The sequence below is a fragment of the Hippopotamus amphibius genome, chromosome 6 (genome assembly GCF_030028045.1).
Source record: "Hippopotamus amphibius kiboko isolate mHipAmp2 chromosome 6, mHipAmp2.hap2, whole genome shotgun sequence".
NCBI lineage: Eukaryota > Metazoa > Chordata > Mammalia > Artiodactyla > Hippopotamidae > Hippopotamus > Hippopotamus amphibius.
The window spans coordinates 27,301,326-27,319,116 of record NC_080191.1 but is presented as its reverse complement, the minus strand read 5'-3'; the positions used below and the strand labels follow the sequence as shown (position 1 = coordinate 27,319,116).

Genomic DNA, 17,791 nt, shown 5'->3' with positions numbered 1-17,791 from the left:
AAAATTATATTAATTTTGAATAATTTACATGAAATTTGGACCTGTTACTAAATATAATTTGAGTTTGTTTTAGAGTATATTTGTACAATATTTTAGTTAACTGCCTTTAACTCTTTTACTGTTAATATTTGTCTTCGAGGAGGGTATACGTTCTTGATTTCTGAGGTTGTGGCACGAAGTGCTGTATTATTTTCGTTTGCTGTGACAGTTTTTAGGTGAAATGCGTGAATGCATTTGAATTCTTAAAACACTGATTATTCTAAAGACCTCAATATACATAGAAAATAACTGCATGATTTACATACAACGTGGGGCTGACTATTAACAAAAACTCCTAATGTAACTCTTACCACAATTTACTTACTATACTTGATACACTATATGTATTTACAGCTATTGTAGATTTCCTTTCTGAAGATATTTGAGGTAGTTTATGGAAAACAGTAGTACAGAACTGTGTGATTCAGTATGGTAGCCACTAGTTACATGGGGGTATTGAGTGCTTGAACTATGCCTAGTCCAAATTGAGATGTAAGATGCACACTAGATTTGAATATTTTGTATTGAAAAGATTGTAAAATATCTTATTAATACTTTTTAATATTGATTACATAATATATTTTAGGTATAGTGGATTAAATAAAAGATATTACTAATGTTAATTTTACCTTTTTTTTGATGTGATTACTATAAAACTTACAGTTACAAATGTAGCGTGCGTTACATTTTTATTGGACATATTGGTATTGACAGTATAATTTGTAAACGGTTAACTTTCAAAGATTTTATGAGTGTGTATGTGTGTTATATATATTTCCCAGTAGAAACAATATTGGCTTCTCAAAATAGTTCCTGTCACGCTACTTAATATTTAATATAATAGAAATTTATATCAATAGCATTATGACTATGATAAATTATATTCTACTGTCAGTCTGGGAGTACTAGGAGCATACTCCTTTTATCATTTTGACAGTGATAAAAGCTTCATTGCAGTGGGATTGCCCTGGTTCCTTTGGCAAAGAGAAAGTTAGTTAAGGTGGCTATGGTGAGATATAAATATTTGGGTTAGGGAAGATTTTAGATTGGAGAATCCCTGATATTCTATAGAGTTCTGTTGCTCAGTTAGGGAATGGGGAAAAAGAATAATGTCAGTAATTCCTGCTGGAATTCTCCCATCAGGTGTGAAGTACAGGCCCTCAGACTTAATTAGGAGGAAGAGGAAACATTCCCCTGGAGTCTCAGAGCATAGTTGGCTGCTAGACCAATGGGTACCCACATGAAGGCAAGCAGGTGTGATTGCACCAGTTTTTCATATGTAACATTTGGATGGAATTTGAGCGTTTAGGAGGAAAAAGCCTATCTTGCCACAAGCCTCTGAATTCTGTTCTTTGTAAATAACATTGTGCTCATGTTATATAATTCAGATAATTAACCTGTAATAGTAAATTTGAGTTCTTATTTATCTTAGTAATTATTTATCTTTGTTTAAAAGACATTTGTTAAATGGTGTACCTCTATATTATATACTAAATGTAAATTTAATTTTTGGGTGTAGATAAAAGTACATGAATAAATTTTACTTAAATTCCATGATACATTAAGTAAACAGTATAGCTGTGAAGTAAGTCATCAAACTTTAAACTAAAAGGTACTGTCTAGTTAGACCTTCACTCTCCGTCCCCTCTCTCTGTCCTATAGTATTGTTTGCTTATAACTGACGTTCCAATTGATGCTCTTTGGCCGTTGCTAAATAACATAATATTTTTTATTTTAATGTGTTTTAATTATTTAAAAACTTAAAATTCATACAAGAGTGTAGGATAGGTATTTATCATACAGACTCTAAATGCTCTAGGAATTATAAATATCCAGTTTTGTAAATGACCTGATATAAATAAAGGTATCTTTCTATTCTTTGCTCTCTCACATGCAGCTTGTTCATTTATTCATTTAATAAACATTTACTGAATACTTACTCTGTTTGAAGAACTGCAGAATTGCAGAGATCAGCATGGGGAGGATTACATCAGAATCTCAGCAGGGAAGGGACTCTAGTACAGAAAAATATTCTAAAATTACCATTGAGTGATTTGCTTTTAGTTATGGTATTTTGAGATTTCAAATAATGCTAAATAAGAGTGTGAGATTTTTATATTTAACAAGTGGGAACACTAATTTAACATTAGCCACACCACTTTTTAGCTGTGGTAATTTGTTCATGGGGTGTCAGGTTCCAGGGTGGGAGGAAATAGATCTGTGACATGAGGATAGATGTGCCTGCAGAACTACCAAATTGTAATATAAGCCACACCAGCAGATCACCAGTTTCTTCCACGGTTTTCTTTGCTGGAGACCTGGAGGCCATATATAAATAGCTGCCTTTGACACAAAGAGGAGAGTTGTACTTCAGGTATATAGCACTTGTTGTGAAGGACATAACCTAGATGTGGTCCCAGATTTGAGTGATTAAGGGAGAAGCAAGAGGAATACAGGACTGGGAGTATAGGACCCTGAGGCTAGAAAAGAACTTAAGTTTTGCTTAGACCTTGGTCTGGAACCTTCCACAGGACAGTCTACCTCTCCTGAATCGCATGGTGTCTGAAAGGCAGGCTCACATGCAGTTCTTTTTTTTAAAATCTGAGCTTTTAAATGTAATTTCTAATAGTCTGTTTGGGGTGAATTTTGAAGCATATTTATATATTTTACTAAAAAAAGGTACAGATAGAGTTAAATATTTTTACTCTGATAATTCCCAAATGCTAATTTGTATCAGAGATAATTTTCTTATCTAATTAACCTCATTTATTTCAGATAGGAGGGACTGATAAAAATGGACTTCAGTTTAATCATATCTTCATTAGTTAGTTGTTTTTACTAAGAAATAATAAGACTGTTGAATAGTATAAATTTTGAGGTCATCCTGTGAATATATGTCAGAAAGGAAGAAAAATAAGGAAAGTTAACATTTGGTGCATAGTCTTTATTTTATGAAGAAACTAAGGTCTTGTAAGGTAAAGACTTGTTCAGTCATTTATTCATTCATGTAACCAATATTTATTGAGGTCTACTGTGTGTCAGGTACTGTGCTAGAGGTTAGAATTAAATAGACATTTTCACTGTTTATAGTATACTTAAAGCCTAGTGGAGAAGACAAGACAAGAAATAATTATCATAAAATATGAGCAGTATGATAGGCAAAGTACACAGGGTAGGAGGACATTCCTAAATCCAGTGGATTAGGGGAAGGACATCTGGAAGAAGTGATGTTTAAGCTGGGAACCAAAATGCTAAGTAAGAACTGACAGGGCAAAACAAGGCAGGAGAGTAGTCTAGGCTGAGAGAACAGCATGGTCAAAACTGGGAGGTGAGAGAACATTCTGAGGATGAATCAGAGGAGAGCAAAACAGCATCCCAGGAGACTACTGGCATTGCAGGTGGGAGCCAGCGGTGACTTGTTCATAAAAGACAGTAGGAAAGGAGAAAATTAGATGATTTGGGAGGTAATTAGGCAATGAAAGCCATACATTCTTTGTTTTTTACAGCTTTATTGAGATATAACTACATACCATATAATTCACCCATTTAAAGTGTACAACTCAGTGGCTTTTAGTATTATATTCACAGAGTTATATATGTATCACCTGAATGAATTTTAGAACATTTTCATTACCCCAAAGAGAAACCCCACTCCCCTTAGCCACCACCGCCCCCCAACACCCCTATGCCCCCAACCCTGGGCAACCACTAATTTTGGAAGACGTCATTAAAATTTCCCAGGGCTCTGTTTTCTTTGCTTTTGTATTTTATTAAAGTGAATAGGTTTCATTAGTTTACTTTGCTAAATGGTTTCTTTAAACCACCTCATCTTAATGTAAAACATCCTCTTGTTCTTACTCTTTTTTTACAGAATATTTCAAACATATACTAAAGTAAAAAAAATGGTAAAATGGTAAACCCACATGCACACAACACCAAACTTATACAATTGTAAATTATAACACGTGGCCATCTTATTTCAGGTATTCTGTGCTCACCCCCATATCTTAGGTAATATTTTCAAGCAAATCAAGAGTTCTCTCTTAACATTTTAATTATAATAGTATTAATATTTGAGCATTTATTATGTATAAGGCATCATGATAAGAGGTTTACATGATTGTTTCAGTTAATTTGAAAATTACATGTTGGGTACAATTTTATACCTATTTATAAGTGTAGTTAATGATATTTAGACCATTCTCTAACCTGTTTCCTTGTTTTATTAAGGTTCATTTCATTAGTGAATAATCTTATGTTGCTGCAACTTCATATCTTTGGAACTTTCAGGACTCCGATGATGAGTACTCTCATAACATGACCTCTAGATATTACAGTGGATTAGTTGGTCTGTTGACCTTAACATTAATGAGAACATGTACCATACATTTTTGCAATGTGAGGTTTTATACTTCTATACATGATTTAAAAATTTTTCATTATGGAGTTCTTCTGAAGTAAAATATAATTATCTTCTCTTTACTGATGAAAAAATAAAACTTAGAAGACGTTAATAACGTATCTGGGGTTACACAGCAGTTCATGTGGTGGAGCTGAGATTCTTCAAGTCTAACTCCAAAGCCCTGCCGTTAACCACACTGTTAGATACCTGTTCTTGAGGGGAGGAAGAACTGAGAGGTGTAGTGTAGGATAGTGTATAGGTAACACTAGACTGAGAAACTGGAGACCAGGATTCTATTTTGAGATCTGTACTTGGTAAAGTAATTTAACCTTTATGTACTTAGTTCTTCATTTGCATATGGAAAGAGGTCAGAGGTCATACACACAATATTTTTTGCTTGTAAAATCAGTTTCAAGGCAGTATTAAAAATTATGATTTATATTCTTCTGCAAAGTAAATAACCCTTTTCCTTTGCTCCCTGTCTCTACTTAATTTTCTTGTTAATCTACCTTATTGCTTAAAATAAAATATTTGAATTTAAAATTTTAAACATGGCATATAAGAGCATTACAGCTGTAGTAAATTTGCAGAAATTAAAATTGTTTGTTGGAGGTATATTTTATATCTTTGTGGACCTCATTTTTACCTTCATTGTTACTCATCCATCTATTCATCTATTCACTCACTCATTTTTTCTATCATTTTGCTTCTTGGCCTGGTAGAATATGAATGCCTGAACCTGACCAAGCTGAGCTGAATTTAGTCCATTTTCGAGAACTGTGATGAACCCATGTACTTCTGACCTGGAAAAGCTCTTCAGTCACACAGCCATGGGTTTAGGGAAGAGGTTAATGACTTCACATTTCTCCAGACATGCAGGTGGTTAGAGGACCAAATGATAATTTCTTGTCAGTTCTGTCATAAAGTAACAGGTTTTTTTCCTGAGAAAATTTGAGTTTTTGAAAATCATATCCCATAATTTGAGATCATTATAACTTGATTTATAAATATTTTATAGGAAATAACACTTGTAGCTCTTTGCAAGTAAACTGCCTGACAAGACTTAATCTAAATTGAAACTAGTAGGAGATACCTAGGAAAGGGTACAGTTGAATGAAATTTTAAAAGCCAGTCAAGAAAAAAAATAAAGTTTTTGTGTAAATACGAAAAGGAGCTTTTTTACTGACCAGCTTTTAAAATTAGTTTTGCCTTGAATTGTTGGCCTCTTTAAACTGTACTTCAGATTGTCCTTTAGTTAAGCTGCCAGTAGTCTGGTTGGAGATCAAAAATGCCCCCCCCCTCCTTTTTAAAAACAGCTTTTATCTTGTTTTATATAAACTTATAGAATGAAGTTTCTTAGTTTGTTGTGAATGGTTGCTAAGGGACAGTATATATAAAGGGCTTGAGAACTAATTTGTGAGCAGTGTAGGCTTCTGTAATTATTTTAAACAAGTAATTTTAGAACTTTCCACTTATTTTCTGCTTCAGTAGGATTTGAAGTGACTTCAAAATACAATTGAGAAAAAATATAAAATATTCAAGAAAAAAAGGTAATTGGTAATAATGATTAGACAATAACAAAATGAGAACCAAGATTTGCACAGGATTGTGTACTATTGCTATCAAGTACAGTTGCTAAAAGAATAGGCCGTAGGTTTAACAGTAGAGAAACAGGAGCTTCTTTCTCACCATCTCTAGATATAACGAATAAAAGCAAGCAGTTCAGGGAAGTATGCTTTTTATGATCTTGATATCTGACATATAGTTTTCCTAATGTTCTTGACAGTTATTTCTGTAAAATTCTTTTATGTAATCATTCTCAGTCTTTATGCAGATTCCATAATGGCAAAATAGCACTTATTATATTAGGTGTATCTTTTGTAAACATTTAGCTGGAATAAAAAAGTTGTGTGGACAATTCTTGTCTTTTGAGTGGATATTCACTTACTGTGATTGTTAAATTTTGATACATTTTTAATCATATTGTATACTTTCTGTTCTGCTTTTCTCAAGTTTTTTCTTTCTTGCCTTCTTTTGATTCACTTTTTGATTCATGACATTTTCTTTCTAGTCTATCAGAAGTTATACACAAGTATCTCTTATGAGCTATAATTCATATACTATACAATTCACCTGTTTAAAGTATACAATTTAATGCTTTTTAATATATTCTCAGAATTGTTCAACTATTACCACAATCTAATTTTAGGGCCCCCCACCCCGCCCCAAAGTCTGTTACCTGTCACTCCCCATCTTCCCTCCCATGCATAAACAATCACTAATTTGTGTAAATTTTTTTTCTGGACATTTCATATGAATGGAATTGTCTAATATGTTGTCTTTTGTGACTGACTTTCACTTAGCATAATGTTTTCAAGATTCATCATGTTGTAGCATGTATCAGTACTTCATTTCTTTCTATTACCATAATAAAAGATAATATTCCATTGTACCACTTTTTATTTATCCATTTATCAATTGATGAACATCAGGTTATTTTGACTTTTTGGCTGTTAAGAATAGTGCCTCTGTGAATATGTTTCTGTTTCTCTTGGGTGTATACCTAGGAGTGGAATTGCTGGATCATATGGTAACTCTGTGTGTAACCTTTTGAGAAACTGCAAGAGTATTTCCTAAGCAGCAGTACCATTTTATATTCCCATCAGCATTGTATGAGAGCTCCAGTTCCTCCACATCCTTGCCTTACTATCTATCATTTGGATGATAGCCATACTAATTGGTGTCTCATTGTGATTTTGATTGGCATTTCCCTAAAAATGTTGAGCATCTTTTCATATACTTTAATAAGACCATGTATATCTTCTTTGGAGAAGTGACTATTCAGATTCCACATCCATTTAATAAATTTGTTTATTTATTTATTTAGGCTGCATTGGGTCTTTGTTGCTGCACACGGGCTTTCTCTAGTTGCGGTGAACGGGGGCTACTCTTCATTGCGGCGTGCAGGTTTCTTATCACTGTGGCTTCTCTTGTTGCGGAGCGCTGGTTCTAGGTGCATGGGCTTCAGTGGTTGTGGCTCAGGCTCAATAGTTGTGGATTGCAGGCTCTAGAGCATAGGCTTAGTAGTTGTGGCACATGGACTTAGTTGCTCTGCGTCATGTGGGATCTTCCGGAACCAGGAAGCCATGTCTTGAAGCCATGTCTCGTGCATTGGCAGGCAGATTCTCAACCACTGGGGCCACCAGGGAAGTCCCATCCACATCCATTTTTAAATAGGATTATTTGTGTTTTTATAATTGAGTTGTGTTTCTTATATAATCTAGATAAAAGTCCCTATCAAATGTGTGATTGCAGAAATTTCCTCCCATTCTTTGGGTTGTCCTTTTACTTTCTTGATGGTATCATTTGCAGCAAAAATTTTAAAAGTTTTACTGAAGTTCAGTTTACCTTTATTTTCTTTTGTTGCTTGGGCTTTTTGTGTTATCTCTAAGAAATCACTGCCTGACCTAAGATCATGAAGATTTACACCTATGGTTTCTTCTAAGAGTTTTGTAGTTTTAGCTGTTGCATTTCGGCCTATGACTCATGTTGAGTTAATACTTGTTGAAGGTGTAAGGTAGAGGTCCAGCTTTATATTCTTTAGCTTGTGGCTATACAGTTGTGACCTCTGCCTATTCTTCTAGTTGTTAATGTAGAAATTATAATGTGCATCCCTAACTTGGCTATAATGGTAGATTCCTTTTTACAGCTCAGGACTCATTTTTCTTCTTCAGTGAAAGAAACTTAAGGAATGTTTGTAGTTCTTTTAGTGAGTCCTTTGGTGATAAGCTCTGTTTTTATTTAGCAGAAAATATATTTTGTCTTCAATCTAGAAAGGTAGCTTCACGTTCCAAACAATTCTTGGGTGCCAATTATTTACTCTTAACCCTGCAGAGGTATTATTTCACTGTGCTCTGGGTTCCATTATTGCTGTTAAGAAGTTGGCTATCATTCTGAGAGTCCTTTAATGAATAGTCTGCCTTTTCTCTCTGGCTCACTTCTTATTGTCTGGTGTTTTGTAGTTTCCTTATGATAAGCTTTAGTCCTGTCCCACAGCTGTGTGTGTGTAATGGTGAAATTGTAAACCCTGAGAAGGGCTATATTCATATTTTATTGTGAGTAATATATTTGCATTGTCTTTTCTGCCTGGCACAGTGCCTTGCGCATAATACGTTGTTAGAAGATTGTTTAGTTGAACTGAGTTTCTTTAAATAGCTCTTTTCCTACCAGAGTGTAGTTTAGAATATTTTAAAAGTATTTACCTAAAAATATAGGGAATACTTAGAAACATTCGTTTAAAAAAAAAAGGAGAGTTAAATGTGGCTTAAAATTTTTTTTCTCATATGCCGCATGATCATGGCATTAGCAGGAAGGGGAGAAAGTCATGGTGTTCTATAAAACTTAATTATTGCCTTTGGGTTAGGCTTAATATTTTTATTTAAAGTATAAAATATTATATTTTATATTGACTGAAAATATATTAAGCTGTTACATTTTAAATCAGAATATTTTGATATAGGGTTATATAGTTTTCTGATTTTTTTTCTTTAGTTGTAAAGGCTCATGATTTATTGTTATAATATATAGATCTGGAACATGTGTTGTTGTTTTTTTTTTTAAATTTAATTCCTTTTTACTGTAAGAAAGAGCAGAGAGAGGGACTGTCCCTGTATACAAGAGAAGAAGAAACAATCTCATACCAATTGCCAGGTAAGAATAATATGACAGTGAAACAGAAGGTTGGGATTTTGTTCAGAATTCAGAACTTTATCTTAAATATAATTCACTTGCATTATCAGGTTACAGCAGTGTCCTCTTCTTATGTTTTTCCCCTTTAAGCTGAAATCTGTCTCTTCTGTCCTCTCTGTGAATATTATAAACCGTGTCCTCTGGTTTTTAAAAGGACTGCCTTCTGCCGGTTTTAAATTTCACTGTTTTAACTTAGACATGGGCTGGATGCCATCGTAATAACTTGCATTTGGAATTTGTGGCTACTATTAGATAGTATAGTAAAGTACATTAAGAATCACATTGCATCTATCTCTGATTGTGTTTTGTTAGGCAAAATTAATTATTTTTTGATTCATCTCTAAGATAGAGTGGTTCTTTTTTTCAGGGATCTATATCAAATATTTAATACTTTGTTCATTAATTCATGTTGTGTGTGTGTGCGTATGTGCACATGTATGTGGATAGACTGAACTTTAATCCTTAGTTTTCACAGTAATGAATTCTGAATGCCACAGTAAATCAGTTTTTACAATGAAACTCAGATACTGGTGATGGTTGAACTCAAGATATTTAAGCTTGAAGGCTTCAGAACTGGAATCAGTCCCAGGTGGAATGAATAGAATAGCAGAATCACTTATTAAAAAATGATATTTCCTGGACCCTCTCTACTCTAGCTAAATGAGAATCTCTTGGAGTAGGGTTCCAGATACCAGGTAACTTTGTTGTATGCTAAAGTTTGAGAACTTCAGATATAAGTGACTTTGGAGTAAATTCTATTCTCAGTGTAATGTTCTATGAACAGCATATATTATCAGTAGCTTTCAGATTTGTAGGAGTAAATACTAGTCTGATGTGGAATTGGTTTTTATCACCAATTGTTGATTTTCTATGCAATTGGGAAATATTGAGCTAGCAAGGTAGACAGGAAGTTAACACATTATTAGGTAGAAGTAACACCCAGGACTGGTGATCTCTGGTCTCACAAGTTGCAGCTGTGACATGAAAAGTGAGACAGTCACCTGATACAAAATTCATACTTTAGTTAACAGTGTTCTTTGAGATATTTCAAACTTTCTGAGGTCACAAAATGAAACATCTTTGCAGAAGTTTGGCCAAATGGTAAATTTATGCTCTTTGAAAATAAAATAAGACATAGTATGAAGTAAAATGTGAAAGCATCTTTCTCCTTTTCTCCTCTTTCTACCTTTGTTTATTAAGCTTTGGGTATATTCCTCCTCATCATTTCTCTGCCCATGAATATATATGTATTTCTATATACATATGCACATGTGTACATATATTCACTTATATGTTTGCATATTTTAAGCATTGAAGTATACAAACAGATTGCCCCTCTTCTTCCAAAGGCTATAACAGTTTCTGTGTTCTTATCATCTTAGGATATTAGCAGCCTTTAATAATTTTATGAATATGATAGGGCATGCACTTTTACTATTTAGTGAGTTAAAGCATCTTTTTTTTTAAAAAAGTATTCTTTTCTTTTTTTTTTTTTGTTAGCAAAATGTACTGGTAAAGATTTTTTTTTTATTAATTTTATTTATTATTTTTTGGGGGAGTAAAAAAGTATTCTTTTCTAAAAAAATTATTTTATTGAAGTATAGTTGATTTACAATGTGTTAATCTGCTCTACAGCAGAGTGACTCAGTTAAACATTTATACATTCTTTTTCATATAGTTTATCACAGGATATTGAATATAGTTCCCTGTGCTGTACAGTAGGACCTTGTTGTTTATCCATTCTATATATACTAGTTTGCATCTGTTAATCCCAAACTGCCAATCCATTCCTCTCCCATTCCTCACCCCCGTTGGCAACCACAAGTCTGCAAGTCTGCAAGTTTCTGTTTTGTAGATAAGTTCATTTGTGTCATATTTTAGATTCCACATATAAGTGATATCGTATGGTATTTGCCTTTCTCTTTCTGATTTACTTCACTTAATATGATAATCTGTAGGTCCATCCATGCTGTGGCAACTGACATTATTTCATTCTTTTTTATGGCTGAATAGTTTTCCATTGTACATATGTATCACATCTTTATCCATTCATCTGTCAATGGACACCTAGGCTGCCTCCATTAAACATAGATTCTTTTTTGTTTGTTTGTTTTTATTTTTATTTATTTTTATTTTTTTAAGAACTTTTATTGAGTTACAGTTAACATACAATAAACTATATATTTAGAGTGTACAATTTGGTATGCCAGTCTCCCAGTTCATTCCTTCCCATCCCTCCCTGCTGTCCCCACTTGGTGTCCATACGTTTTAAACATGGATTCTTTATTTGCATTTTTTGTTTGGTAGTTTGCTTATTGATTTCCTTTACCTATTTTAAGATTAGGTTGTTAGGGTTTTGATTTTGGTGTTAGTTTTTTGGGGGAGGGGAGTTCTTTGTACAGTATGGATATTTAGCCTTTCGCCTGTTATAGTGAAAATATCACTTACTTTTAGCTATTTCAATGGTGTAATAATAATGACATTTTGCTTTGTGCCAGGAATTCTTTTGAGTCCTTTACATGTATTATTTTATTTAATCTTCACTGTTGTCATCTGCACTTTATGGATGAGGTAACTGTGATGCAGGGAGGTTAATTAACTTATTTGAGCACATGTGACTACTAAGTGGTAGAGCTAGGATTTGAATCTAAAAATGCTGATTTCAGAAATATTACACTTAACCTTTACACTGTCTTTACTTACAGCTTTTTAAAAATGTAAAAGTCTGAAATTTTAAATTTGATATAAAACTCATTCTTTTGTTTTTTAAAAAATTAAAGATATTTTTAAGAGGCTATGATGATTTTAATACAAATATTCCTTTAGGAATAGTAACACACATATATAGATGTAGATAAATTGCTGTAATGTATTAATACAAATATTCCATAGACTTTTGGGGTCATTTGTCTTATTTCTATTTAGAACTGACTTTCAGTAGCATATTCCTCTCCGTTTCCTTTTTCTACTGATTACCATAGTAGCCCATTAATCTTCCTGCTGCCAGTCATTTTGCTTTAATTCGTCCTCAACAGTTACTAGAATAATCATCTTAAGTACAGTTTTGATCATGTCACACACTCCTTTGTTTGGAAACTTTTGGTATATCACATTTTTTTGCTGAACGAAGGCCAGGCTGTTTCTGTAGCAGGGCACTTGAAGATTCATACAACTCTACTTCACTTTGACCTTTCAAGACTTATCTTGAGCAACTTTTCTTGATACCTACTGCATACTGCAGATAAATGGGATAATTTGTTTTTCTTCTTTTGAGGCCACATTCTCCTGGCTTCATACTTGGATCAGTTAGTGTTCTTAATCAGAAGAGGTTGTCTAGATGATTGAGCACATGAGGGATTTATTTAAGGGTGTTTTGTTAACTCAGAATTTTTGAGTAGTGCTGGAGAACCAGGCTTAAGGTTCAGCTTCCGGGTAATATGCCTCAATCACCTCTGACAGTGGGCACTCTCCTGCCCCACTGGAGGAAACCACCAGTGCTGCCCAACCACTGCCACTTCTGGGCCAGAACTTGGTTTGGCCTCCTCTGCTGCTATCATTGTTGGGGGCTAATGCCCCTGTTGTTGCCAAAAAGGGTAGCTCCACACTAAGCGTATTTTCTCATGTGACTCACTTCTAAGCTGCCATCTTGTGCAGTTCTGAATGTCTGTATCACAGTTGCAGAGTATGTTGGGAATTTAAGGTCTAAAATTTATTTTGGGAGGTTGAGCTTATAATGTGGGAATTTTCTTGAGTATGAAAAGGTTCTGCAGAAGCTGATGGGAAACTGTAACATGGTAAATGTCTACCATAATACTTTTTCTTATATTCTTGCACCTATAATGTTTCTCCCCTTTCATCTCCAGGTGAATAAATTCTGTGCAAAGACCTATTGGAATTCCATTTTTGAATTAGTTTGCCTGGCTATTTCTCATCTGAATTTTCTTATGAGTTTCTCAAAATTTCTTTTTCTGTTACTTTATTTCTTTAAAACAGTGTCAAACCTCACAAGTAATATTAAATATATTCTGAGGCAAACAGTATGGAAAGATGTAAAATAAACTGTAAAAGTTGCCTTTCACCACCTACCTCCTCTCCCCCTACACTTCAAATCACTATCCCCTTTCTAGGTATCATGTGATAAAAATGATAATCTTTGATTTTAATTTGCATATTTGATGATAATTTGGCTCTTGATAGTAAGTCCATTCAGTGTAGAGGCCCTTATATATCCTTTGGGCTTCCATAGAGCCTACTGCAACTGTTCCTACGTGTAGGATAGTATTATGTGAAGGCCTGATCTATGGCAGTAGCTGTGTAATCATTTTGGAAGTAAAGATGTACAACTTGGGGATTTAGGAAGTGTGCAGAGAAAGATAGGAATCAAAGTAGACTCCATGTGTTCTAGCTTGGGAAATACATTATTGATGATGCCATTAAGGGAGACTGGGAGTGTAGGAACTATTCTGTATCTGCAAATACATTGCTAGAACCCTTTCTGATTATTTTCCATTATTGCAGGAGCACCTTTACCCATATTTCTGATTTGAATTCAAGTTTGAGGAGGTGCTAAAATGTTCAGATTGGGCCTAGATTTCCACTGTTGAGCAAAGACACTAAGACGATTTTTTAATAAAATTGTGTCTGAGGCTTCAATGATAGATCATGAATAAGACCTTTCAATGGGAAGATGGATTTTTCTTTTAATGCACAATAGTTAGATTAAATAGCATGAATATAAACCTGTTTTCCAGTCATTTTTCATCTGTAAGTGGATGGCAAATGAGCATATATTTTGTTATGCATCTATTTTTAGAAAATATTTGAAAGTATGTTTAATTTGTTTCAGATAAACTTAAAAGAATAGTACTAATGGTAGTAGCAGTAATAAGTCCCACGTTTTGATAAAGTACCTCTGAAAAACTTGTGCTGGGAAACCATATTCAGATTTTTGTTTTGGCATTTTACATTTGCCTCTTTTTTTTTCCTGTTAATTACAACTAATTTGGCATTCTTTTTTCTTTCCAGATCATTCAACTTCAAGTGGCACATTATCTTTTAAGCCTAGTCGATCATTGGTTACTCTTCCTACTGCCCATGTCATGCCGTCTAACTCCAGTGCTCCAGTTTCCAAACATAGGGAATTGTTGCCATCAGATGGCTCAAAATGGAGTATAAGCCTCATGCAGACATTGGGAAACCACAGTAGGGGGGAGCAGGACACTTCATTAGACATGAAGGACTTGCGGCCCCTCCGGAAATGGTCATCTTTATCCAAACTCACTGTCACAGATAACTGCAGCCAGGGTGGCATCGTGCACACAGAAGAGTCAAGGAGAGGCTCGGAAAAAACAGGGAGAGACAGGGCTTTAACATCACAAATTAGGACAGTTGGACCTAGCTGTTTACATGACAGCATGGAGATGCTTAAGCTAGAGGACAAGGAAATAAATAAAAAACGACCATCAACTCTGGACAACAAATATAAATTTGAGAGCTGTAGCAAAGAGGACTTCAGAGCTTCTTCTTCCACTCTTAGGAGACAGGCCTTAGACATGACATATAGTGCCTTACCTGAAAGCAAGCCCATTATGACAAGCTCAGAGGCTTTTGAACCTCCGAAATATTTAATGCTTGGTCAACAAGCAGTAGGTGGAGTTCCCATTCAGCCTTCTGTGAGGACGCAGATGTGGCTTACTGAACAGTTGCGGACAAACCCTTTGGAAGGTAGAACTACAGAGGACTCTTACAGTTTAGCTCCTTGGCAGCAGCATCAAATTGAAGAGTTTCGGCAGGAAAGTGAAACACCAATGCAGGTAAGTCTCAAAATCTAGTGTTTGCTTCCCTCCAGTGGGTGTTACGAGAACAAGCACACTTGAAGTAAGCATTTGACAGTATGTCCATAGGCACAGATTGTTTTGCTTTTCCTTTCCCCTGCAGGATAATAAGCATAAATGTTATAAACTCCAAAAGCATTGTGTTAAACAAAACTTAAATTTTTTGAGACTGATTAACATGGAAAACTTGAAACCTTGTACCTGACTTGGTCTTTATTTTCCTTCTCATTTGTTAAATGGGCATAAAAATAAACAAAGCAAAAAATAATCTAAAGAAACTTGAAATAGAAACAAAGGAGCTGGCATGGTATAATAGAAAGAACATTAACTTGGGTGTGTGAAGGCTTGGATTTTGTTTCTGGTCTTATCAGATTCAGAGTCTGGATGATTCTCTACCTGTCACTTAATACTTAATATCTCTGGGCCTGAGTTTTTCTTTCTTTCCCTTTTTCTTTTTTTTCCCCTAAAATTGAAATATAATTGACATATAACATTATATTAGTTCCAGGTATGTAACACAACGATTCACTATATGTATATATTGTAAAATGATCACCACAGCAAGTCTAGTTAACACCCATCACCGTACATAGTTACAGAATTTTTCTCCTTGTAGTAAGAACTTTTAAGATCTACTCTTATCAAATTTCAGATATATAATACGGCATTATTAGCTATAGTCACTATGCTATATAGTATATCCTTGTGATTTATTTATTTTATAACTGAAACTTTGTACCTTTTGATCTCCTTCATGCATTTTACCCACCCTTCCAGCCCGTGCCTCTGGCAACCACCAATCTGTTGTTTGTATGTGCGAGTGTGATTTTTTGTTTGCTTGTTTTAAAAACATAGTTTGTCTTTCTCTGACTTATTTCACTTAGCGTAATGCCCTCAGGGTCCATCCATATTGTCAAAAATGGCAAGATTTCCTTCTTTTTGTGGATGAATAATATTCCACACACACGGCACATTTTCTTTATTCATTCATCTATTGATGGATAATTAGGTTACGTACATGTCTTGGCTATTGTTAGTAAAGCTGAAATGAACATAGGGGTACATATATATATTTTCGAGTTTGTGTTTTCATTTTCTTTGGGTAAATACCCAGAAGTGGAATTGCTGGATCATATGGTAGTTCTCTTTTTAATTTTTTGAGGAACCTCCATACTATTTTCCATAGTGGCTCGATCAGTTTACATTCCCACCATGTACAAGGTTTCTTTTTTCTCCACATCTTGCCAACACGTGGTATTTCTTGTCTTTTTGATAATAGCCATTCTAATAGGTGTGAGGTGATATCTCATTGTAATTTTGATTTGCATTTCCCTGATGATTAGTGATGTTGAGCACCTTTTCATGTACGTGTTTGCCATATATGTTTCTTCTCAGTTTCTGCACCTATAAAATGAGAAGGTATAACTAAAGTCATTTATAAAGCTTTGATAGTGGTTGGTATGTATTTAGGTTTATGAAACAGATGTACTTGTTTTTTTTTAATTAAATTGGGTGTCAGGATTTATTAATCATTTTAAGGAAAGCACTTTATGATAATACTACATAAAAGAAAAATAGTGTATATCCCCTAACGAAACATGTAAATGTTTGAATTTCTTGATCTGGAAATGTTTTCTATTTCATGGTAATTTTCTACAGCCCATTTTAACTGGGAACCCAGTTATCTGTAGAATTTTTCATAAATTCTATGATCCATTTTTTTCTATTACCAGAATTTTCTGAAACAAAGGAATTCCATTGAAAACTGCAAAATTTCCCTAGAGTAAAAACTTTAAATTACTAATCATTACAATTACTAATAAAAAGTAATAAAGACTAAAGAAATATATCTATGAAAAGATAAGGAACTCACTTATCTAGGAACCTCACAAATCTGGGTGCAGCCCCCAAACATACACATAACCTAATGTGCTACATTCACAGGAGAACCCTTAAAATATCCTATGTGCCTTCTTTACTCTTGTTTAGGACTTAGTTCTTAACATCTTGATTATATGTATTTAAACTGCATGACCAAACAGAAGTGTCATTATGATGTGTGAATTACAAATCAGAAAAGAGCAATTTAACCAGATTTATTTGTGATTTATCTGTTCAAGCAATTGAAAGATAGGAAACCTAACTTACCAAATACTATCATATTTCAGTTCTCAGCTGCTTTTGATTATAGGAGAACAGGGATCAATCAGGTACTTGTTTCTCCAGCTGGTGTCTTTACACAGAATTGGAGCTGTCTGGGGTGGTGGGGGGAGGGGGCCGAATGTTCTGCCCCAGCCTGAAGGAGGATAGAGAGGTAACTGAGAAAACTGAGTGAATTTAAAGGACTAAGTCCTAATTCACTGCTTTCATTCTGGTGGGAGGACCCGCTGCTGTAATTGAAGTTTTACCCAACCTTGGAGCAATGTAGAGAGGGTAGGGAGCTTGGAGGTGCTTTGTGGAGGACTTATTTTTAAATCTTCTTTGTGCATGGTAGAGAAAGAAGGCTATAAAGGGACAAAAAATTTGCATGTGCTTGGTAAGCCCTGCTTTTTGATTAATCTTCTTTGGGATGGTCTCTTTACAGTGCTTTTAAGTTTCATAGTAGAAAGATGAAACCAGGTAAAGAAAACCTAGACACTTTCATTGCACTGTTTAAATGACCACTTCTTTTCTAATCCTCTTGGACTACTGCAGAAAAAAATTCTTAAATACCTTCTCCTTAAAGCCTCCAAATACTATATTTTAAAAGCTCTTGTCTTTGTTGTTT

General features: G+C 34.4%; 1 protein-coding gene across 1 annotated transcript in view; it reads left to right on the top strand.

The window, feature by feature from the left end:
• CEP85L (centrosomal protein 85 like) overlaps positions 1–17,791 on the top strand; it is an 82,688-nt gene that overhangs the window by 12,133 nt on the left and 52,764 nt on the right. The window contains exon 2 of the mRNA XM_057739204.1: positions 14,216–15,003. Within this exon, the coding sequence (XP_057595187.1) occupies positions 14,290–15,003 (714 nt within the window). The 5' untranslated portion in view covers positions 14,216–14,289. The remainder of the gene's footprint in view (positions 1–14,215; positions 15,004–17,791) is intronic.